This window comes from Schistocerca americana, chromosome 7 (assembly GCF_021461395.2).
Source record: "Schistocerca americana isolate TAMUIC-IGC-003095 chromosome 7, iqSchAmer2.1, whole genome shotgun sequence".
Classification (NCBI taxonomy): domain Eukaryota; kingdom Metazoa; phylum Arthropoda; class Insecta; order Orthoptera; family Acrididae; genus Schistocerca; species Schistocerca americana.
Window position 1 is genome coordinate 42711765 of NC_060125.1, and position 25934 is coordinate 42737698.

At 37.6% G+C, this 25934-nt stretch overlaps 1 protein-coding gene across 1 annotated transcript in view; it reads right to left on the reverse strand.

Annotated features, from left to right (window-relative positions):
- The window catches only part of LOC124622681 (fibrillin-2-like), a 631069-nt gene that overhangs the window by 77961 nt on the left and 527174 nt on the right, over positions 1-25934 (reverse strand). The window contains 7 exon segments of the mRNA XM_047148470.1: positions 6109-6312; positions 6837-7085; positions 10422-10554; positions 11707-11819; positions 12057-12236; positions 13976-14095; positions 25430-25594. Coding sequence (XP_047004426.1) covers positions 6109-6312; positions 6837-7085; positions 10422-10554; positions 11707-11819; positions 12057-12236; positions 13976-14095; positions 25430-25594 — 1164 coding nt within the window.

Below are 25934 nucleotides of genomic sequence, written 5' to 3' on the forward strand. Positions count from 1 at the left end.
AATATTTTCGCATTCGGAGGAGAAAGTCAGCAATTGATATTTCATGAGGAGACTTCACCACAATGAAAAACACCTTTGTTTTAATGATGTCCACCCCAAATCCTGTATCATGCCCATGACACTCTCTCCCCTATTTTGTGATAATCCAAAACATGCTGCTCTTCTTTGACCTTTCTTGATATATTCCCTTAATCCTACCTGATAAGGATCCCAGACCATGCAGTGGTACTCCAAAAGAGAATGGACAAGCGTTCTTTCCAATTTAAGTTGTTCGTAATTGTAATTTCTAGGTATTTAGTTGAATATATGGTCTTTAGATTTGACTGATTTATCATGTAACCAATGTGTAACGGATTCCTTCTAGCACTCATGTGGATGACCTCACACTTTCATCATTTATAGTCAATTGCTAATTTTCACATAATGCAGATATCTTTTCTAAATCATTTGCAATTTGTTTTGATCTTCTGATGACTTTACTAGACAATAAATGACAGCATCAGCTGCCAATAACCTAAGACAGCTACTCAGATTGTCTCCTAAATCATTTATGTAGATATTTATTTATATAGATAAGATACTGTGTTACATAAATGCTCCTGTATGATGTTATTAAATAACATTGTTAATCCAAAACCTAAATCTTCTGGTTCAACATTTTGATTTATAGAATGCTTATAATGGCCATCCTATTGGTTTCTCTTCAGATTTGGTTCAATCTTCCTCTTCCTTCCAAGCAACCACAAGATGACATACTGACTTCTTCCTCATTGCCAGTTTATACAGCAACTGAATTGATGATGTTAGCACAGAAATGTAAATCTCATTTGATCCTCCAACAATCCTCAAACTGTTTACATAGCAAATTATTCACACTCAGCCTTCTTTTCTTTATGCGCTGTATTGGTGCTTTAACTTGATGTGCATATTTGATTTTCTTATCTCTCTTTTGACTTCTTCTTGAATTATCGTCTACAGCAATTTCTTCCTCCATAAATGAAGAAACTGTTCCCTTACACACAACTCACAAGTAAAGATAACTGTCATTATTGACCACAGAGCAGTGCTGAGTGCTCGTTGTCAGTATAACAAACTAAGCAAAGCAACTAATCAGCTTCATGTAGTGTTAATGTTGGACAAAATATGACTTGAAATACACACTTCAGAGAACTGAATATGATTTCAAACAACAGCTAGTTTTCAGCTGCTATTTACACTATTAGTGAATACAATTTGTTCCAGTCTGATTTCACAGCATGAAAGAGCACTTCAGAAATAATACAAAAATGTATCAAACTCAATTTTGTCCACTGGTGGACATGATACAATTTGAAACAATACTCCTCATCTGTGACACAACAACGGATGATAGAAAAATCACATTGGGCAATATGTGCATGAACAGGCAACAAGTAGCATAATAATGTGGGCTGTCTGTATTCTAGGAGAAACAAGTGTTAAAAACAAACAGCAGGTGTGAAAAATTTACATAGAATATCTTCTAACATTAGTGTGAGTATACAGTTACACAGATTGACACTGGAGTTAAACAAGTATGAGGAGTGTTCAAAAGAAAAGGTATGAACAACACTGTGGGTATAATTGAAGTTTTTATTCAAAAGTAATCATAAGAGGCCTATTGTTTCACAAGCTGAAGGATACCCTGTTGCCAGAATTACTGTGGCTCTGAAAGGAGCCAGTCCTCCACTGAGTCCTTCAACTTGTCATCCAAGTTGAAGCGCTTCTCTTTGATATGTTTTTTTAATGAGCCAAACACATGGAAGTCGCAAGGCAATAGAGCAGATGCTCATGCTGCTCCCACTTGGACCTGGCTATTATACTTCATGTGATCTTGGAGATGTGTGGACACACGCTTTCGTGGAGCAGAATCACTTCCTCTGTGGAAAGCACAGGCTGCTTGCTCTTTATGGACTTTTGTCGGCTATGGTGTGTCTCACACTACATGTCATTGTTAATGGTTTCTCCTTTCTTGAGGAATTTGATGAGTATTGGACCTCAGAAATCGAAAAGGACAGTGAGTGCCACCTTGTCTGCTGAGGGCACAGCTTCAAATTTTTTTAGGGGGACGTGATGACGCTACATTTATGTCCCTAGCTATCTCACTATGTTATCCCAAAGGACATAGGCAAATTTCAACTGGTTTGGCTATTACCACATTTCATACCTTTCAATTTTAACACTCCTTCAAGATGCCAATATCACATAAACTACTCTCATCACTCCCAGAGGAAGTTTTCACACCCTTAAACTTGAAAAAAAGGGAAATGAGTTGACTGAACATACCTAAATCACATTCATTCTGCTGATGTCAGTGTGCTGTTTGCCTCTAGAGCAGACACTCTTCAAAAATTAATGGAAGAACTTAATAAAGCAAGTTCTAAAGAAGGCCCAAAAATCAACTGTAGTAATATTAAAATCACAAGCAGCCAACACATCAAAAAGAATATAACACAAATTGACTATTAAGTCATACCTTTTATACACTACTGCCCATTAAATATGCTACACCACAAAGATGACGTGCTACAGACGCGAGATTTAACTGACAGGAAGAAGATGCTGTGATATGCAAATGACAGAGCATTCACACAAGATTGGCACCGGTGGCGACATCTACAACGTGCTGACGTGAGGAAAGTTTCCAACCGATTTCTCATACACAAACAGCAGTTGACTGGTGTTGCCTGGTGAAACATTGTTGTGATGCCTCGTGTAAGGAGGAGAAATGCGTACCATCACGTTCCCGACTTTGATAAAGGTCAGATTGTAGCCTATCGCGATTGCAGTTTATCGTATCGCGACATTGCTGCTCATGTTGGTAGAGATCCAATGACTGTTAGCAGAATATGGAATCGGTGGTTTCAGGAGGGTAATACGGAACACCGTGCTGGATCCCAGTGGCTTCGTATTACTAGCAGTCGAGATGACAGGCATCTTATCCACGTGGCTGTAACAGATCGTGCAGCCATGTCTCGATCCCTGAGCCAACAGATGGGGACATTTGCAAGACAACAACCATCTGCACGAACAGTTCGACGACGTTTGCAGCAGCATGGACTATCAGCTGGGAGACCATGGCTGCGGTTACCCTTGATGCTGCATCACAGACAGGAGTGCCTGTGATGGTGTACTCAACGACGAACCTGGGCGCATGAATGGCAAAACGTCATTTTTTTGGATGAATCCAGGTTCTGTTTACAGCATCATGATGGTCGCATCCGTGTTTGGCGACATCGCGGTGAACACACATTTGAAGCGTGTATTCGTCATCGCCATACTGACGTATCACCCAGCATGATGCTATGGAGTGCCATTGGTTACAAGTCTCGGCCACCTCTTGTTCACATTGACGGCACTATGAACAGTGGACGTTACATTTCAGATGTGTTACGACCCATGGCTCTACCCTTCATTCAATCCCTGCGAAACCCTACATTTCAGCAGGATATTGCACGACCGCATGTTGCAGGTCCTGTACAGGCCTTTCTGGATACAAAAAATTTTCAACTGCTGCCCTGGCCAGCACATTCTCCAGACCTCTCACCAACTGGGAGAGGCATGAAAGCCAACATATGAGACAGGGGATGGACTAGAGTGGTAAACTTAGTTATGACTATAACAAAAATGAAATGAGAGCAGGAAAGGTAACAAGATGAAAAAGTGACCAGATGTAGATGGATCTATAACTTCTTTCTGAATTTCAAGAAATAAGACAAGGGCACTAACATAATGAAAGATAAGGAGACAACATCATAAAAACATGCAGGAGTAACATCAACGTATGTAGCTGAAAACCACAATGAATGGGAAGTTTTTTAATGAACAGTTGATATCAAATGGCTGGTGATGATAATGATAAACTTATCCTATAAATGGTTAACGAGTAGCTAATCAACTTTCATATGTCACAATTAAATTAGAGTTAATAGAGACACTAACAAACACAAACACACACACAAAATTCAAGCTTTTGCAACACGGTTGCTTCATCAGGAAAGAGGGAAGGAGAGGGAAAGACGAAAGGATATGGGTTTTAAGGGAGAGGGTAAGAAGTCATTCCAATCCCGGGAGTGGAAAGACTTACCTTAGGGGGAAAAAAGGGACGTTTGGTAAGTTATAACATCTTTGCTTTTAGATGTATTTTTCCCATGTGGAATGTTTACCTCTATTAAATTCATATTAAATTAGAGTTATGTATATTACTTAATTTTATTCCTTTATATCCACTTACATTGTTTGTAAATAGCAGTTAAATACGAAGTTTTATTATTTGGATAACAATGTGAATTTTACTGTGCAATATCGTACAATTCTGTTTAATAAAAGTAAATAAATAAAAAAAAAGAGGAACAAAAACTTCACCTGTTAAAAGATGGGATACTCTTTCACATTACTACTAGCAGACATGATGAAAAGTAAAATGCTATCGGCACAAGTTCAAAGTTACCAAAAATTTTCATTTAGAAGCCTCCTGCAAGCAAGCAGCCTCACAAGCCACTGTGAAAGGATCAGGAATAAGGAGTTACCATTTTGGATGACATAAGGATTTTTACACATTCTGTTCCTTCTGTGAGTGAAGAAATATAATAAGAACAAGCTTAGATTGCATGAAAATTTATTGTTTATTGCTTTATCATGTTCAAATAAAGATATGAGACTGACAACTATGAGGAAAGGAAAGAAGGATGTGATTTAACATACTGCTAACAACAAAGCCATCAGAGATGAAACACAAGGGTCAAGTGAACAAAGATGGCAAAGGAAATCAACTGTGTCTTTTTCAAAGAAATCATTCCTGCATTCAGCTTCAACACTTTAAGAACCAAGTGAGGTAGCACAGTGGTCAGCACACTGGACTGGCATTCGGGATGACAACAGTTCAAACCTGGATCCAGCCATGCCGATTTAGCTTTTCTGTGATTTTCCTAGATCACCTTTAGGCAAATGTCAGGATGGTTCTGTTGACAGGGCATGGCCGACTTCCTTCCCCATCCTTCCCTAATCCAATGGGACCAATGACCTCACTGTTTGGTCCCTTCCCCCAAATCAACCAACCAACCACTCAACCAACAGTTCAGAGAAATATCTTTGCTACAACAGATGAGGGAGTATGTGGACGTGCACAAAAATGGAATAACAAAGATTAGAACTAACTGTTTTATTCACTACATTCAAAGAATCTAAGGAGTTGACACACATGATCAGTGTCTATCCTCATATGCAAAGATATGTCAAGGGGTATAAGAAAATATACATCTACCTCCTGGACATAACAATGCTGAATGCAATCATCACCTACTGTTTATTGAACCAAGCAACCAAGTGGATTACTTCCAGCTCAGTGTGGCACAGTAGTCTTAAACAATGTAACCCTCTCTGACTACATCCATAAGGGAAAAACCAAGCAAAGCTGAAAATCCACTCGGACTTAAAAAAAGGAGTTGGGGGTATTTTCCAGGAAAAACATTGCCAAATGAGAAGAAAACCACTTCTTCAAGAAGATGCAACATCTGCTCTGATTGCTGACTATATGGAGAATCATGTTTCGAGTGTAGTAGTTCTAAATTGCTTTTCATGTGGACAAATGCTTCATCATGTACCATTCACAAAGCAGCAAAGTGTAAATGGGGATTTGACCCTTATGCTAGTTTAGCAATAAAGGCGATTCAATGCCACTGGGTTTGGCCATATTTAGAGTAACACAAATATCAATCCTATGTGATAACTATGAATGTATGAGTAAATTTATAGTTACCATCTGTGGGACTGCTGAATAAACTTAAAAGTTCAAGTAAACTGATAAAAAAGAAAATTAAATATGATGTATCCAGTAACAGTGACAATATAAAAAAAAAAATAGCAGCAATAAGTACCAAACGAAATTTTATTCCAGCAATTTTGTATCTTGTGAAATCTTAACATGATTATAGCATTGCTATATGTTGAAAAATCTCAGTTACATCACATATGATTTCACAGTGGCACATCACAAATTCCCTTCCAATGTATTTGATAATTATTCAGTACATATTAAAGATGGAATAACAAACAGGCACTGGATTGACATTCAAGCTGCAGCTGGCTTACCATGTCCATCCACTGAGAAGCCTGGATCAAGACAGAGGTCACGATATTCATCAGAGCCGTGTGGTGGACAGCGCTCACAGAGAGGGCCCCAAGCTTCACCCATAGTACAGCAACAGTCTGCACGTGTCACTGACATAAGCCCATCAGTATGTGTTGCACAACGACCACCCACCAACTGCCGGAAACAATATCCTAACCTGCGGTCTTAGGGAAAAGATAACAGTTGTTTGAAATGCTGGACATAAGAAGAAGAGCATGCTGAACATTAAAAAAATAGAAAAGACAGCGTGTATTCTGTACTTCATATTTTGTTCACAGAATGCAAACAACACCATTACTGAGATAAAAAGTGCAGAATATGTAATAACGCCAATGGAGAATTGTCATCTGCTTACTGATCTTAAGAGCTCTCATTAAACTTCTATTTCCTAAGTCATGCACTGCCATACAAAACCTTGGGACAGTAGAAATATTTGTTTTAGAATAACAGATACATGAGAAAAAATTTGAAATATCATTATTAACCCATAGATACAAATTTAAAGAAGGTCAAAAATTTAAATCTTTCAGTCATGTTTAAATCAAGAAGTTGTGAGTGAAACGTTTATCATGGTGGACATGTACAAAGAAATATGTTCACTTCAATAATCTGAGAGCTAACTAGAACTTCTTTTGTAAATACAATTAACCGTAAATCTGACTACTTTTTACTTAGTTATCTTTCTTACCTATGCACTGTTTCCTGTCATGGCTGTTTTCATAGCCCTCATAGCAATCACAACGATAACTTCCCTGCAGGTTGACACAGTTGCCATTTTTGCATATGCCCGGATTAAGGGCACATTCATTAACATCACGACAGTCGTCTGTCATACCAACTTGCTGATAACCTTCAGGGCATATGCACATAAATGTGCCAATCAAATTCTTGCATTGATATTTACAGTTGTTGGCAGGTGTTACACATTCATCAACATCTGAAAGATGCAGATATAAAAGCAAGTTACCATCAATGAGATTACATGTAAATACAATGTTTGGTTTCATAGTTAACTTTCAGTTCAACTGATATAGTCTATTTCACAACAGACCAAACCTGGGTGCTTGGTCGGGATCAAAATTCAGATCTTTGCTATCCATGGGCAGGAAACTATCCTGGTTTAGGTTGTAGTATAATAAACATTAATAATCTGCCAGAGCTTCACATCAATATACACTCTGGAGATGTCTTATTGCATTATATTTCTCACTGTGGAGTTTCGTTTTTTAGTATAAAAGTTTTGGAGTGACTTCAGAATTGAATAAATTACTGTTAATTCTATTCTGTTCATCATAAGAATAAACCTGATGTAAACAAACACAAACACAATGATTGATCAGAAGCTGTAGCATAAGTACAATGGTATTGTTACACTCTTGGAAGTAGGTCCTACTTATGTTTATGTACTCGAATACCAAACGGAAGGTATCTGCAAGAAGCAACATTCTCCGGTAATTATCAGGTACAGCCTGGGGGATGCATATTCGCATCTTAAGAACTTCTGCTGTAGCTCTTTGTTATTCAGCTGCAGAATATGCGTGCTGTGTCTAGTGCAGATCTAGTCACACCAAACAAGTGGATATCGCCTCGAATGAAACCTGCAGACTCATTACGGGAAGTTTGAGATCTATACCACTCGATAAAGTTCATCGTCTAGCAGGCATCCCACCTCCAGACATCTGTTGTGATTGTGCATCCAGACTGGAAACGTGTAAGGCATTGAATCTGAAGAGCCACCCACTAGACGGGTACCAGCCAGCAGTACCAAGGCTCAAGTCAAGGAAAAGCTTTCTCCATTCAACTGAAAGCCTCACCGAACCACCTTCAAACTTCAGAGTCAACTCGTGGCATTCCAGATCCAGCCACCTTGCAGGGTGGATGATCCTGACCAAAAGCCTGCCATCAGGTCACGAAGAAAGCTGGTCGATATGGAAGACCATCAACAGGCTGCATTCGAGAGTTGAAGAACGAGGACCAACTTGAAAAAGTGGGGATTTGCACGCAACTCCAATTCCCAATGTCATGCACGCCACAGAATGTCATCGATGCCACCGAGGAAGCGTGCGAAGTTGCTGCATACTGGTCACGCCGCATTTAATTGTAACTGTAATGCTTATAGTACCATGTTTTGGAACATTTTGTATAACTTGTTAGCTATAGTATGTGTTTCTGACACAATTAAATATATTATTACTAAGTTGCATTAAATGAAACTTTAAGATTTTATAATTTATTAACAGCCATCAATGTTTTTCGTAATTGTGCTTTAGCTATGTAGTTTTATTTCAACAATTGTGTACAGTTACAGTCTCTGTACTGTCATGCCCTGATTGTCCCACCGTTAATACGCAGTACGGAGATGGCTGGAGTTGGTTCCTGTTCCGTAGTGAAACACATGTGTGGAACACGGTTAAAAAGTGCCAAGAAATAGGTTGTTCTTCATGTTTCTTGTACATTTACAGAAAAGTTCAGCTTTGAAGTGTTCAGAGATGGTATTTGATACAGTTGAGATACAAAAAACTCTTTGGATGTATAGCAGACTTGGTAGCGTAGTAGCTTGACAACCAAGTGTAGTTCATAGATTGCTGGTTCACATCTCGCTTAAGTCACCTCTTTTTTCATTCAATTATAAATACCTACATCTTGTAATTCTAAAATTCATAATCGTCTTTTTATGAGTAATGCATGCCTTCTTGTTTCTAATTACATATTGCATGCAAAATTCCTGTTTTCATTTCAAATATAAATTCCTTATTACTGATATTTTATGAAAGATTGTTAACAAAGGTTGCTTAAATAAGAAAACATTATAGTAAAATTTTCAGGGCAAAAGTGAAAAACCAAATACTATTTATTTGGACTATGTCCACTGCCTTATACCAGAAATGTAGTCCCACTTGAACCAGAGTGATAAGCGTCATAGCAACAACAAAAACAATCATTTTCACAGCATCAAGCACAGCATACACATGCTGCATTTTTACATTAAACCCAACAGAACAGATCTGGAGCCAAGTTAAGAGATTTAGCCTGAGAAATATCAAGACTGTTAAGCTGCCAGACATGTTGGAACTAACTCATGCAGCTTTTGCACACGTCACTGCTGAACACTGGCGGGATCCAGAATGGCACGCCATAAAAGAAGAGGAGAAAATGCGATGCCTGGGTGGCTTTGTAGATTCTGTTGCTGATCGACTCATTATCAACATAGCAGATGACAGTTCCACAACTGAAGCGTATTTCTTAGATCTGGATAAGGAAGGAGCTGAGAGTTTACCAAATGACTGACTGTAATTAATACCTTCACTGGCTTCAGTATTCAAACAGTATGGTGAAATCAGTGCAGTATGCTTTTGCATCACACATAGCTCACTCACAAAAATTATCCTGTGTTTGAGTTAGGAATTTTCATCACTCTTGTTTGTATTTAGAATACTATGTTAGGTGAGAATGAGAGCATTTTATGCTTTCCATCTGCTCACCTAAGAAGCATGCAGTATTGCAGGAGTTTTGCCAAATATTATTTCATTCTCTTTAAAAATTAAATGACATTCGAAGCTATATTGTTTCTGGCTTCATTCTTTTTATGCCTGAACTGCAACTGCTCACATCGTTGCAGGTTAGTTGGACCAGCTGGTTGGCTAGTGGTGTCCTAGTCTAATGCACAAGTAAAGCTGTTATCCCACATTATCACTCAGTCTATGTGTATGTAACACAGCATAAAACGTATTCTTATTATCATAGTTGACTGTACTGGACGTAGCTCGGCTTCCACTCCACATGAAATGAAATCCAATGAGATTGAAACAAATGTGGAGGAATACATGGTGTAATGTAAACATCAAATTTATTCTTACGATGAACGGAATATAATAGCAGTCACAGACGAAGAAGAAGAAGAAGAAGAAAATTGAAATACCAGTGTGTTTTATGTTTCAAACAGTATGTGATAAGTAAAAATGAAATATTAATGAAGACACACACACACACACACACACACACACACACACACACACAGAGAGAGAGAGAGAGAGAGAGAGAGAGAGAGAGGGGGGGGGGGGGGGAGTAGTATTTATTTCTCCCTGTCCAAGATTGGGGTATCAGTTATATAGTCCCATTATCACTAATCTTCTGAGTTTAATTAACAGCACATAACATACTCATGTTGGAAAACATATTATTTCAATGAATTCCAAACAAGTTTCAAAAACTTATTAAGTATAACATGCACTTACACCGTACTGAGTTTTCTTCTTACAAGAAAATGCCTTACCTTGACAGTGTCTTCCATCTGGTGCCAATGTGTATCCATAAGGACAAATGCAACGGAATGAGCCTGGAACATTGTGACAGCGAAATGCACACTGGCTGCCCATTTCTAAGCATTCATTTACATCTTCACATACCTACAGAAAGAAATCGAATATTGTTTTACATTTCTTTTACTGCATAAAATATTTTAAGGCTGACAATTAGATTTCCATAGTAAACAGACCAATACTCAGACAAAAGACAAAGCTGTTTAAATATTGCACAGATCTGCCACAACAATTCTCATCTGACAATTCAAAAATTAGGAAAACAAAGTTTGAAATGTAGAAAATAAAAAATCTGAAAAAGAAACTACATTGCCCAAGGATTACACAGGCCAGCCTGGTGACAATGAGACCAGCCCGACAGCAGAGATGAACTACATGCTGTACACATTTCTGAATCACGAAAGACAACACCCTCTGATGATGAAATGCACACAAAAGAAGAACACTCATATGCACGATTGAAGAAAGTGTGCTCGAGATGTGAACTGTGAGATTCTCTTCCATTCTAGTTTTAGTTTTATGCACTGACCATAATTTTATTTTATCTTATCCTGTCTTCTTTTAACACAATGACTTTTTTAATCTCGATGTAGTACATTAGTGACTTACGGAAGCTGCACACTGCGTAAAGAGTGATTGGTTGCCTTACAACTACAGTTCATATCATACATACTTTTAAACAGGGTGGTGCACAAGAAACTGGCCCCGGGTACAGATTGCTGGCCAATTACGCACAAATTGTTGCCCATTGTGAGCAGATACAATGACAAACAGATGGATATGCAACAATTACATAATAAAGAAATAACAAATAAGCTAATGCAAGCAACAGTTTCGAAACAACAGATGACAATTGGTGAGTGACAATGAACAGTCTAGTAAGCAGGGCCAGTGCTGCACTGCGTTTCTGTTTAACTATGTAAGATCAGACTGAGAATGTCTTTTGTTTGTTTTAATAGATCTGGGGGCCTTGATATTTTAACAGTACTGGTAATCCTTACTAAGATCAATAAGACAACAGAATGTTAGAACATTTCATTTATAATGTTTCAGTTAAAAAGGCATACAAATTACTGGAGGAAAAGAGGAATAAACAATAGAGAAAACGTGGACAATTAATAAAGCACTTTCTTACTAAGACACAGATGACGGGCTAAATATCAAGGAAGCAAAATGCAATATTTTGCTAAAAATACAGTACTTAGCTAACTAACATAATGTAGGAAATACAAATCCAACCTGCATTGGTCCTGGGGCAAACCCATCACTGCAAGAACACTCAAATCCGCCTTCCACATTTGAACATGTGCCATTTCCACAAATACTGCTTGAAGTGAGACATTCATTTTCATCTGCAGAGGAAAAGAAGCATCTCAGTTATTTTCTGTCCCAAAATTAGTATTACTCCCATAAAATGTAAAACTGATTTGTTTCTCTTTTAGCAAACAAAGTTACTGCTCATGAATTATGGAAACAAATGACCTGTCTCAAGATACATATGCATATAAAGTATAAACAGGTAGAATAAAAAGTTAATGTGATGGTTTGAAAGTTTTAAAATTCAAAATGATTGCATTTCCAAAATTCACCTATGCACTTTCTTCCAGTTTCGTCCAATACAAAACCAGCGGGGCATTCACAACGAAAAGATCCATCTGTATTTATACATTCCCCTCCTTCACAGGCATTGGGCATAAATGAACACTCGTTAAGATCTTCACCTGAATCCAAGCGTCCAGGACCTTCGGGACACATACGCCGGAACTCATCTACGGAAAGGCAAGATTTTTAATGGTGACAAACAGTAATTGACAATGGCTACTAAGAATGCTTGGATACAGTTTTTGCAACATCAGTGAAAAATTAATGAACAATTAATGTTGATGTATAATGACTTCCAGAATTCTAGGAGTAAATTTACTTAGTATAAGCATCCAATTGACTAGAAGAAGGGATCTGTTGGTAGGACATGTTCTGAGGCATCAAGGGATCACCAATTTAATAATTTTTAACATTTTAATGCGGCGACAGCAACTGATATTGTTTATATAAGAATATACAGCCCACAGTTGCAGGTTAACTTTATCGTGTACCTAGGTTTCAACGTTAGTAATAACGTCTTCTTCAGAACATAAAATATTATTTAAATATTTGCCTAAAACAGGCCATGTCCTAGGTCAACTTCATAAAACTTGATGCATAACCATAAGCTTTTGTAACTTCTATTAAACAAGCTGTAGCAAATTCACTTTAAGCCCGTTGTATGGGCCTCGTCGTGTGACTAGAGTCTCTAGTCACACGACAAAACCTTATGGTTATGCATCAAGTTTTATAAAGTTGACTTAGGACATGGCCTGTTTTAGGCAAACATTTAAATAATATTTTATGTTCTGAAGAAGACGTTATTACCAACGTTGAAACCTAGGTAAACTATAAAGTTAACCTGCAACTGTAGGCTGTATATTCTTATATACACCAATTTAATATTGGATGGCAGCACGGAGGGTAAAAATCGTAGAGGGAGACAAAGAGATGAGTACACTAAGCAGATTCGGAAGGATGTAAGTTGCAGAAGGTACTGGGAGATGAAGAAGCTTGCACAGGATAGAGTTGCATGGAGAGCTGGACTGAAGACCACAACAACAACAACAAATATCCAGTTACATCATAGATGATATCATTTTAAAGTGTATGCATTATACAAATCTAACTTTAGCATTAAAAGCTTTACCATGAGGTAGTGTGAGGAAACAAGACTTGAAGACTATACTTCTTTTTTATATAGGAAAATATTACGTGGAACTGATTAATTAGCAGTTTCTGAAAAATGGTAATGTGTACAGAATGGGAAAAACTTGAAAGATAAACAAGGAAAAGAGAGATTGCTACTTATGGTAAAGATAACACGTTAAGTTGCAGACACGCAAAATCAAAAGACACTTACATGTCAGATTTTGACAACATCCTTCACCAGAAAAAGAGAAACAAACACCATTTATTAACACAAGAAAGCATACCTCATGTACACGTGACTGCCAACTCCAGCAGCTCATGCCTGAAGGGTCTGGATGAAAGCTTATGTGTAAGTGTCTCTTAATTGAGCCTGTCTGCAACTTAACGTGTCATCTTTATGATATGTAGCAATCTACCTTTTCCTACATTGTTGATATTGCTACCTAGTATCCATTGTTTGAAAGATAAACAGTTTAGATGTTGTATTAAATTGCTGCATGTTGTAAATTGGCAGTCATAATCAGACACCAGAAGGTAAATTAAATAACCATGTCATCTTTAGTGAACAAAGTGCAGCAGGTACCTGGTTATTTTACATAGAAGGCTGATGATGATTTAACATAAGACAGTGGGAGTGACATTTAAAGAGATTGATTGGTGCCTACTGTAAGGATTTTGGGGACAGTCCACAAGTATGAATTCTATGAGAATAGAGGTGTATTCAGATTCCATAGCTCATGTGATCTCTCTATCTTAATTCTAAAGTATGACTTACCAGAGCCTTTAGGTGGACATGGTTCACAGTATTTCCCCCAGGCTGCACCCATTGAGCAACAACACTGCTTTGCAGTGATGAGTGTCATCCGGGCAGCTGAACAGTGACCTGTGAACATTTCTACAACCAGCAGAAAACTGTTACTCTTGAGATACTTTGATAATATTCATGGTACGTATAGTGGCTATTCTTGGCAAAACTGAGATGGTGAGAGGATGGAAAACTTAACAATAAAATCTATCTACTATCTTTTCAATAGCATATTTTATTCACAAATGAATGCTGGAAGAGAATCTAATTTTCATTATCAAACAAAATACACTACTGAAAAGATGGTAGATGGTTACTGATTAGGCACACTGTTTAGCAAAACATGCTGCCCATCTGGTAAGACTTTTTTAAATGTATTTCAGCCTCAGGTCATTCAAATGGTATTGTTTCAGATTTTAACTTATTAAGAAGTCATTATCAAATAATCAGCTTAAAATTAAGGATATGGGAAATAGTAAAATACTGGGAAGCTACATTACAAGTCAAACTCACTTCTATACTTACTTCAGTCAACTGTACAAGCCTGGAGAGGCGCTCACATTGCCATTATGGGTGTCGCTATGGGCTTATTTAGTTGACGAGTTACCTTGTAACATATATAAGTACGCATAGAAGTTAGTTTCATTTGTGATATAGTTCCCCAGTACTTTACTATTTCCCTTTTTCTTTATTTTCAAGCAGATCATCTGATGATGATGAGTTGGTAATATGTCAAAATCAGTAATTATCAGAGGCTGAAACATATAATAATAATAGATGAACTTTCTTATTATTATATTTTCTATATCTTAATATTGCTATTCATTCATAATAACTTGCAACAGGTGAAAGGAAGCACAAGCATGCAAAAAATGCATGATAAAAAATGCAAAATGGGTAAGCAGGGATGGCTACAGGACAAATGTAAGGTTGGAGAAACATGCATGTGTAGAGGTAATACAGATATTGCCTACAGCAAATTAAGAGGTCATTGGAGAAAAGAGAAGCAGCCGTATGAGTATCAAGAATTCAGTTGGCAATCCGGTACTAAACAAAGAAGCGAAAGCTGTAAGGAATATATGAAGTGTCTATACAAGAGGAGCTAGCTTGAGGACAATATTCTAGAAGGAGAGGAGGAAATTGGTGTAAATGAGACGGGAGATATGATACGGCAAGAAGAATTTGACAGAGCACTGAAGGACCTAAGTGGAAACAAGTCCCCTGGAGTAGACAACATTCCCTGAGAATTACTGAGATCCTTGGGAGATCCAGCTGTGACAAAACTGTTCCACCAGATGTGCAAGATATAAGAGACAGGAGAAACTTCCTCATATTTCAAGAAGAATATAATAAATCAAATTTCAAAGAAAGAAGGTGCAGACAAGTGTGAATAGTAACAAATAATCAGTTTAACGAGTCATGCTTGCATAATACTGACACAAATTATTTACAGAAGAATGGAAAAACTCGGGGTGGGGGGGCTACATCTATGTTTACATGATTGCTCTGCAATTCACACTCAAGTCCTTGACAGAGGATTCACAGTACCACTTTTAGACTACTTCTTGATCATTCCACTCTCGAACAGCACATGGGAAAAATGAACATATAAACCTTTCTGTGCAAGCTTTGATTTGCCTGATTTTATCATGAGGGTCATTTATTTGTATGTAGATGGGAGTCAGAAAAATATTTTCACATTCCTTAGACAAACATGGTGACTGGAATTTTACGAAAAGATGTCAATGCAATGAAATACACCTTCATTTTAATGATTACAACCCCAATTCACTTATCATGTCTGTGATACTCTCTCCTCTATTTTGCAATAATACAAAATGAGTTGCCCTACTTTGAACTTTTTCAATGTCCTCCATCAACCCTATCTGGTGAGGATCCCACACCATGCAGCAATACTCCAGAAGACAACAGACAAGCTTAGTATAGGCAGTCTCTTTAGTAGATCCATTGCATCTTTTAAGCGTTCTGGCAATAAAACACAGTCTTTCATTTGCCTTTGCAGCAACATTTTCTCTGTATTGGTTCCAATTCAAGTTGTTTGTAAGTGTAATCTCTAGGTATTTAGTTGACTCCTTACCCTATCCCTTAAAACCCACATCCTTTCATCTTTCCCTCTCCTTCCCTCTTTCCTGATGAAGCAACCGTTGGTTGCGAAAGCTTGAATTTTGTGTGCATGTTTGTGTTTGTTTGTGTGTCTATCAACATGCCAGAGCTTTCGTTTGGTAAGTTACATCATCTTTGTTTTTAGATATATTTTTCCCACGTGGAATGTTTCCCTCTATTATATTCGTATAATATAATTTGATAGATAAAAAAATCTACTAACCAAGTGATGGCAGTAACAAAGACATACAAGAGTTAAGGAAATGTGCAAATTTATGGAATTTGTTTCACCACACGTGCCATCTGGATTCCTCTCCCCGATACCAATTTCACAGAACTCTGCTGGTGGAAACTGACATTACAGCATGTGCTTGGTTCTCACCACCCACCTACCCTTAATTTACGTCAATTTCTTTGGACCCAGCATTTCTTTTCACTAACTATTCCTTTCTTCATTCTCTTATAGTTTTCTATGTCTTTTATTTTCTTACCTGTCTCTCTTTCTCCACCCTTACCTCCACCACATATATTGTACTTAGTTTTCCATTATTAACTGTTGCATGATGTCTGATCAGTAATCCCTGTCTTGCTTATTACCGCGAATTCTGACTTTAAGCACGCAGGCTTTCATGTCTCTTCCAGTGCAGTCCCCAACAATCAGTCCCATCTGGTAAGTCTCCCCTGTTCTGGGCAACTTTTCCATAATTCTCCCCATTTCCTAAACAGAACTAGTTCTTTTCCTTCATCCCTCTTCCTTCACCTTCAACCCTTCTGCCAAAAGGAGTCACTGGCTCTGACAGATTACGAATTTGCGTGACTATCATGTGTGTTTGCGCCTGCTGCTGCTTGGTGAGTGGATTTTTTATCTATCCAATTATTTAATATTTTCTACAAAGTAACTGAGTGACCTATAAATGAACTGTATTTGGAAAGTATTTTTTTAAGTCATTTGTCCATTGACTGGTTTGATATTGTCTGTCATCTATTCCTGTCTTCTACTAATGAGTTAAACTCTTCAGAACTATTACACCCAATATTTTTCATAATCTGTTTTGCATATTCTAGTCATAATCATCGTCTCTTGTGCCTTTCAGTGCCAGTTTCACTATTTATAATTGCTGCAGACTATACCCAACTAAACTGTCCATTCTTCTCGTATGGGTTATGCATAGACATCTACCATTATCTATCCTTTTTAGTAGTTAATTTCATGCTTCCTCTGTCAATAATATTCATCAAAAACATATGTCTGCCTGCTTAGCTGGGTGGTAACATGCTTGCCTCCCATGCAAGTGGGCCTGGGTTCGATTCCCAGCCAGGCTGGAGATTTTCTCCACTCATGGACTGTGTGTTGTGTTGTCCTCATCATCATTTCATCCTCATCACTGGAGCGCAAGTCACCCAATGTGACATCGATTGAAATAAGACTTACACTTGGGGGGCAAACTTCCTCGAATGGGGCCTCCCGGCCAATGATGCCATATGCTCATTTTCATTTTTTTCAATAACATATGTCAACCGAACACTTTCTTTGAAATATTTCATAATGTTTAAACATAGTATGTGTTCCAAAATCTTACTGCAAATCCTGTGCAACTTTCCAGTCTTTACATATGGATCTTTCATCAAGCACATGAATTTGTAAATTTAGAGAAAGTTTGTGACAGTGTTACCTAGACACTATTCTTTGAAATTTTAAAGGTAGTGGGGTTAAATACAGGGAGCAAAAGATTATTATGACTTGTACACTTGTACAGAAACAAGAGGGCAATCATCAGTTTCAAAGGACATGAAAGGCAAACAGTGTTTGAGGAGAGAGTGAGACAGAGTTGTAGCTTTCCACAATGATGGAGCAAAGCAATCAGTCATCCTTCCCTTTCAGGGTTTATTAAAACAAATCTAGATTTTAGCTAGTGCCTAGCCATTATCAATGCATTATTTCATAATTTCAATGAATGTCCCAGTACGTCAGTCGCCTGTTGTTCAGACTTCTGTCACAATTCATTCGTAGCCTTAAACTAAAGCGCATTGATAATGGTTAGGCACTAGCTGTAATCTAGATTTGCTTTAATAAAGCCTGAAAAGGAAGGCTGACTGATTTGAAAGTCATATCACAGTTGTTGAGTGCATTCCACATTCCTAATGGAAGTAACTTGATGAAGAGCTACAGCCTACACCTGGTGTTTTTTTCAATTTGTATATTGAGCAAGTAGTAAGGAAACTAAGAAGAAATTTGGAAATTGAATTAAAGTTCAGGGAGAAGAAATAAAAACTCCAAGGTTTGCTGATGAGATTGTAACTCTATCAAGACAGCAAGGGTTTTGGGAGGGCACCTGAATGCAATGAACAGTGTCTTGAAAGGAGGATATAAAATGAACATCTGCTAGGGTAAAACAAGGGAAAGGGAATGTAGTCGAATTAAATCAGGAAGTAGGTTAGGAAATGAGACACTAAAAGAAGTGGATGATTTTAGTTATTTTGGTGGCAAAATAACTGATGGTAGCTGAAGTAGAGAGGGTATAAAATGCACACTGCAAATGGCAAGAAAGTCATTTCTGAAAAAGAGAAATTTGTTAACATCTAATATAAACTAAATTTAAAGAAGTCTTTTCTGAAGGTACTTGAAGTGTAGTCTTGCACAGAACTGAAATGTGTACAACAAGCAGTTCTGATATGAAGAGAATACAACCATTTGGAATGTGGTTCTATACAAGAATGCTCAAGATTGGATGGGTAGATTGAGCAACTAATGAGGAGTTAATGATTCAGATAGAAAATAAATTTATGACACAACTTGACTAAACGAAGAGTTTGGTTGACATGACACATACTGTAGCATCAATGAATAGATAATTTGATACTGTAGGGAAATGTGGTGAGTAAGAGTTGTAGAGGGAAGATCAAGGTGTGAATACAATAAGCAGGTTCAAATTGGTGTAGGTTGCAGTAGATATGCAAAGAGGCTTGCACAGAATTAACTGGGGTGGAGTACTGCATAACACTAGTCTTTGGTCTGGAGACCATAACAACAATTATAAATAATTTGATAAACAAAATTACATCTAAGAGAATTAAAGAAGTGAAATGGGTTATTGTAGGATGGAACACAGCCCACAATATTTCAAAAACAATTTATAATTTACTGCAATTACATAGTTTCATTGGTGTTTCTGATCAATTTTACATGTTCGTATTAGTAAATAAGAATTTTTGCAAACAAAAAACATTTTGGAACTTGATAGGATACTATCACATACACCATCTACCTTGTGCCAACTGACAGCAGTGAAATAAGAAGCATAGTAAAGACATTACCAAACTGTAAATCTGCAGGATATATGGGGTCTAAAGTCCTACATTGAAAACCTAACCAGACGCCTTTTCTCTTCCATTTAATAGAATATTAAGATCAGGAAGTTCTCTTGACCCACTGAAAATAGTCTAAAAAGGGCTGAAAATGGAAAAATATAGACTAATTTCTGTCTTGCCTGTCTTTTCAAAAGTGTGGAGTATGGTCTCCACAGCCAAAGACTGTAGTCATGTATGTGTGAGTTACATTTGTGTCAGTGTGTGTGTGTGTGTGTGTGTGTGTGTGTGTGTGTGTGTGTGTGTGTGTGTGTGGGCGGGTGGGTGGCTGGGTGTGTTTCGTCTATTTCCAACGAAGGTCTTGTTGGTCAAAAGCTCACTTACTGACAGTCTTTTTGTTGCGCCTGTCTGCGACTCAACATCTCCGCTAAATGATGAGTAGCAACTACCTTCTTCATAAGATTACAGAAAAGGTCATATATGACAAAATTATAAAATTTTCAAATAAATATAGTTAATCTTTGAAATTCAGAATGGTTTTATAGATTAACTTTGTCAATTGCCACACAATTTATTGACGACATAATAACTGCTATAGAGAACAAGGAATATGTTACAGGCATATTCCTTGAGCTTGAAAAATGCACTTGACAAAGTGAGTATATCAATACTCATAGAGAAATTATAGAACATAGGCATCAGCGGCCTTGTTCATGGTCTAATAAAATTTTATCTAATAAAGAGAAACCAAACAGTACTATTAAAAATGGGCACTGGCACACACAGATCTAGCATTACTGATTTGAAATACATGTTTCCACAGTGCACAGAGCTCAGTACGGAGACCCCTTCTCTTCTTAATTTATGTAAATGAAATAAAATACTGCTGCCCAAATTCAAAGATAATTCTGTATGCTGATGTTATATTTACTGTATGCAAGCACATATATTATTACTAATAAGAAATATCATGCACCTGTATTAGAAATGAAATAGTTTAGAGTTTTAATGAGACTCATCTCAGTCTCAGCAGCAAGGGAACAGCAGTGATGGATTTCAACTCCATAAGACAGTCAGAGATTGAAAACAATTATGCATTTTAACTGATACTGCCACTAAAGGGAACTGTGTAACATTCCTGGGAATAACAATACAAGACGCACGTCAGTGGGGTATGCATATGCACTTTCTAGCAAGCAAACTGGCAAAAAAAATATTTGTAATAAATACTTTTAGCAAGTATTACAATGACACACATGTAGTGTGGACTGCTTATCATCCATTGGTCTTATCTAGTATAAACTATGGAACAAAAGTATTGTGTGTCACAACACAGGCAAGCCTTTACGAGCCCTGAAAGTCACAGCAAAGGCTGTATGAATAATTTGTGGTGCTAAACCAAGAGACTCACGCCACAATTTACTACCCACATATTAATAATGGCTGACATATTGTCATGAGAGATGCCACAACTGTACAAATTTTTAAAGCATTTATTGTAACAGTCCTAGTGGCAGTTAGTCACATTTTATTACAGGTTATGATCACATTTAAGTACATAATACAGATTCAAAACATTTAAAAATCTTAAAACTGTACGTGAATAAGTAGATAATATAGACGAACTGATGAAATCTAAAATTTAAAATTCATGAAGTTTTACCTAATTAATCACAAGTTGTGAAAAGTCAAATCTCTTTAAAAAGATTATAGACATTTGCTGTAAAATATAAGGAACAACATTGTAGTGCAGTTGTGACAACATTCAGTGGCATCCAGCATTTTAGTAAATCCAGTAAAGGATGGAAGGTGTGAGGGGGAAAGGGGGGAAGAGGAAAGGCACTAATATCATGCAGTATTAAAATATAACACAGATATTGTCTAAAAGATGTAATACAATTAATTTTTAAAAATGAAGTAATGTCCGATAATATATCTAATAATGATACATGGGTCTGTATGATGCAAAGTGGATATGACAAAATGATATATTCCACTGAATGTTGCCACAAGTGTACTATAGATATGTTTTTTTAATTATTTTACAACTGATGACTATGTCCTTTTTAAAGAAATTTGACTTTACACAACTTGTGATTAATCAGGTACAAATTTAAGAATTTTACATTTTAAATATTTTGAATCTACAGGGTGAAGAAAAATGGTGACATGACATTTAAACCCTAGATAGCTCATGCCAGTAGGGACCAAAATTACTAAAGTTGTGTAGGTCAACAACACACCATTTTTAAACTATGGAAACTTGGTGCCACGCACTCCATTTGGTCATGGGATTGCCCTGTTGCTGTTTGTCGGCTGACGGGCAGCGCAGTGGTTCTTGGTTCACACATACAAACATCCCTCACCCCGTCACTGCCCTAACCAGACACACACACATGTCGAATAGGTCTTGCTTCGCTTTGGAGTACACACACGTCACCTGCAATTTAGTTATACAGTAAGCATGGTGGCACAGTATTTGTTTGAAGAACAATGAGATATTGTTCTTTTTTTTATGGACTAGCCAATGGTAATGCACATGAAGCTTGATGGTTGTACAAGGAACAGTACCCAACAAGATGCCAGCCACACCCACAAACATTTACAGCAATTCCCCAGTGATTTGGTGAAGCAGGCTCATCAGCGGGATATCATGTTTATGCTGGAAGCCCTTGAGCACAGCGGGATGCTGCATTTGAAGAGACTGTTCTTGAGCGCTTCAATGAAGCACCTACGACAAGTACTCAAGCAGTTGGACACAACATGGGGGTCACTCATCAGTTAGCCTGGGAGATTTTGAGGGATGACGGCCGGCATCCATTTAGTTTCCACCTTGTTCAAGACCTAAATCTTGTGGTGGACTATGAACACAGACTAGGGTTTTGCTGGTGGTTTCAGCAACGTGTTGCATCAGATCCCAACTTCCCCACCATCATGTTGTTCACTGATGAGTGCACCTTCCATCAGGATGGCCTTTACAACACTCGGACACCAGTAACAATTTGTTCAACATTTGGGCAGGCACTGTGTGTGACCATCTGATTGGGCCGGTCCGTCTACCTCCTTGACTTACTGGGGCAAATTACCTTACTTTTTGCAAGCCACTCTACCCGGCCCGCTGGAAGCTGTTCCCCTGGACATACGAATATGCATGTTTTTGCAGCATGGTGGGGCATCTGCACATAACAGTTGTACTGTGTGTCGATATTTAAATGAACTCTTCGACAGCAGGGTAATTGGCAGAAGTGCTCGTGTGACATGATCACCAGACATCATGCCATCGGACTTTTTCCTGTGGGGATTCTTCAAGGTTTTAGTTCAACCATCCAGACACGAACCACCTAGAAATGAAGAGGAATTAATGCCTCGCATTCAACATGCCATCAAGGTAATGCCAGGAATCTTTGAAAGAGTTTGGCAAAACACCGTTCGACGTTACCAAGCTTGTGTCGCATCAGAGGGTCACCGGTCCGAGCACCTGCTTTAAGTAAACAATGTCCTAGCTACAAAAAAGGCCCTTTTCAGGGCTGGCACAACTTCTAAAATACTTTCTGTACCCGAACTAACAGCTGTTTTGATGGGTTTGTTCCTGGTATGTCTTATCATGAATCTACAATGGATGTGTTGGGACCCTGGCGGATTCGCCTCCAGGCCCTCAGAGTGGAAGGCTGGAGCACTACCACCGAGTGTGTGGGCCACCGTGGATACATCACAATCTGCAGCAGGAAAAGCATTCGCGGTCATGTGTTATCCAGAGCATCCGGCAACAGGCAATCCCAAGGCCAATCAGAGTGCGTAGTGCCAAGTTTCTGTAGTTTAAAAATTGTCCGTTGTCGACCTACACAGCATAAGTAATTCTGGTTCCTACTGGGATCAGCTATCCAGGGTTAAAATTTTGTGACACAATTTTTCTCCAGCCTGTATATTAAATATTGAAATAGTTATTTATTAACGTATTGTTTTATTTCATTCTTAGATCTGGAGATGAGCATTAAATGTGATCGAAACTAGTTATCAGATGCAACTAACAGCCACTGGGGGATGGGGGAGAGGCGGTACCACCCACACCATGTTATAAATACTTATGCATATTTTTAAATTGACCATGTTGGTCTGAAAACTTAAACAAAATATGAACAATGACCTACAAAAACACACTACTAGAAACAAAGATCAGTTTCATCTCACAAGCCACTGAACTGGATTGTATCAAAGAAATCTACTCTATGCAGGATTGAGCCCTACAATTTCTTTGCTGAGTGCAGTCACATCTCTCCTCACTGTAAAATTTAAAGCCAGAATAAAAAGAAATATTGATTGCCAACCCACACTACTCAATAGATGGGTGTTGCAGCTTCACATAGAATAAAGAAAATTTTGTGTAGGTTTCACATAAGTATATTAGTATTACTTAATATAAGGACTTAATACTCAGTTTTTGTTTTTATATTTTTGCTTGTTATGAATTGGCAAATTCAGAAAAATGCTCCTTGCATCATTTGATATTGAATAATGTTATTACTGTTATTCCTTTTGACAAAATCACTTCACAATTGAAACATTTTAGAGAAAAGAAACAAAAGTTCTAATAAAATATTCTTCTGATGAAACAAGACAGGAGGAATTTTTTAAAGTATAGGTTTTATTTATCTTGCAATTGAATGGTACTATGGTTTGGTCTTTGTCTCCCCTCATCCTTATGACAGATTTATTTCTCTCATCCTGGGGCCTAAGTGATCTTCCCTTCATTTTTGATGTTAGCCATGCTAACCCTCTCTCCTCCCTGAGGAAATAACTATTAGTTCTGAATGCTAGGATAATGCACATACTTTTATGTGTATCCATTGGCAGTATTGAAATTTTGCCTCCTGAAGTAATGAAAGTCAAGAGTAGAGGTATCAAGTTGAAATTTATGTCAAATTCTATGATCTACAGTCCCTTGGTAGTGTAAGTAATTTATGCTTCTATGTCAATGCAATTAAAAGATATGGACATATATATCACATTTTTTAAACTCGCAAACTCACCTATCAAAACCTATAAGTGAATCATCTATATATTTGTTGGGCCAGGTGGTCTAGAGATGGCACTGTAGCTCAGCATGTTCAATCAGGGTACTGGCTACCCCATTTTTTTTGGATGAAAAGCCAGTTTTTAAAAAAGAAAAACAGTGAAACATGTGACTTCTGAAATTTTCCCGGCGTATTTCTTCTTCTAATAATTTCCGGGTATGCAGCCGGATCCCGTCGACATTCTGCCACGATATTTCAGATTCGGCATAAATATCGCGACTGCACCTGGGCTCTTCAGTAGTTGTGTACTCACCTGATGATGGCCAGACGTCTCTGGGCCGAAATATTGTGGCAGAATGTTGACGGGATCCGGCTGCATACCCGGAAATTATTAGTAAAAGTGAAACATGTGTTTGGAAACCAAAATCGGTCAAACCATAGATTTTTCAGTCTTCATTTTAACATAGCCTTCATCTCCCAATGATGTGAGGAGTTATCAAATCAACATGTGGTTCAGATTCCACATTAAACTGTAGGTCCTGTTCCCTAGTTAGATAACAGGGGTAGATTAGGGATGCGCAAGTTACCAAAGTGGCATCCAGTAGCACTATGGGCACCAAGCCATTGAACCACAATAAACTATTATCTATATACATAGTTAAGTTCGTACAGAACCGTCAGAGTGCAAGTATACTCTTACTTGTCTGGTTTGTTCCTATTCTTCATGCTTTTATTTGAACATCTTTGGAAGGAATGAAGTGTAGAACATATTAATTTGCTATGGGTACACAGAGTACCCCAATTATAATATACCTCTCAAGTTCCTTAAGTCTAGTTAAAGAAGATATTATCACATCTTTAATGGACAATGTTTATGTGTCCCCTTGATCTATAAAAACACCTATCCTTATAAATTTGTTATTCTGGAGCTGATAATGTGACTGAACAAGCAGTAAAAAAATAAACTGTGCAAAATTCTTACCTCTTCTGTAATTATCATAACATAAATCTTGACGTACATCAATACATTTCATTCCATTTTGACTGAGAACATAGCCCTCCTGACATTCACATATCATTCCTCCATCAGTATTAATGCAGATCCCATCTTCACATATTCCCTCATTCTCAACGCATTCATCAATGTCTGAAAAGGAAACTCATTTTCAGTTACACCTTAATAAGAATTTAACACATATAATCTATTGAAGACATGTTTGCCCCCATCAGCATATCTGTGAACATGTATGAGCTCAAAGCGAAGAAAGAACAACAGATTAAGCCTTATGAAACTAAAAAATAATTTCCCTGTGAAATAAAAATGAAACAATAACCAGAGTAAATATCTATTGCTAGATAACATTCAATAATATATTGCCCTGTCCCGTGCATTGTGTGGGTGGTCTTTGGCAGGCAGTATATAAGTTGACAGAAATTTCTGTTTGAGCCTATCCTATTACTTGATGGTGGCCCTCCTAAGATAATCC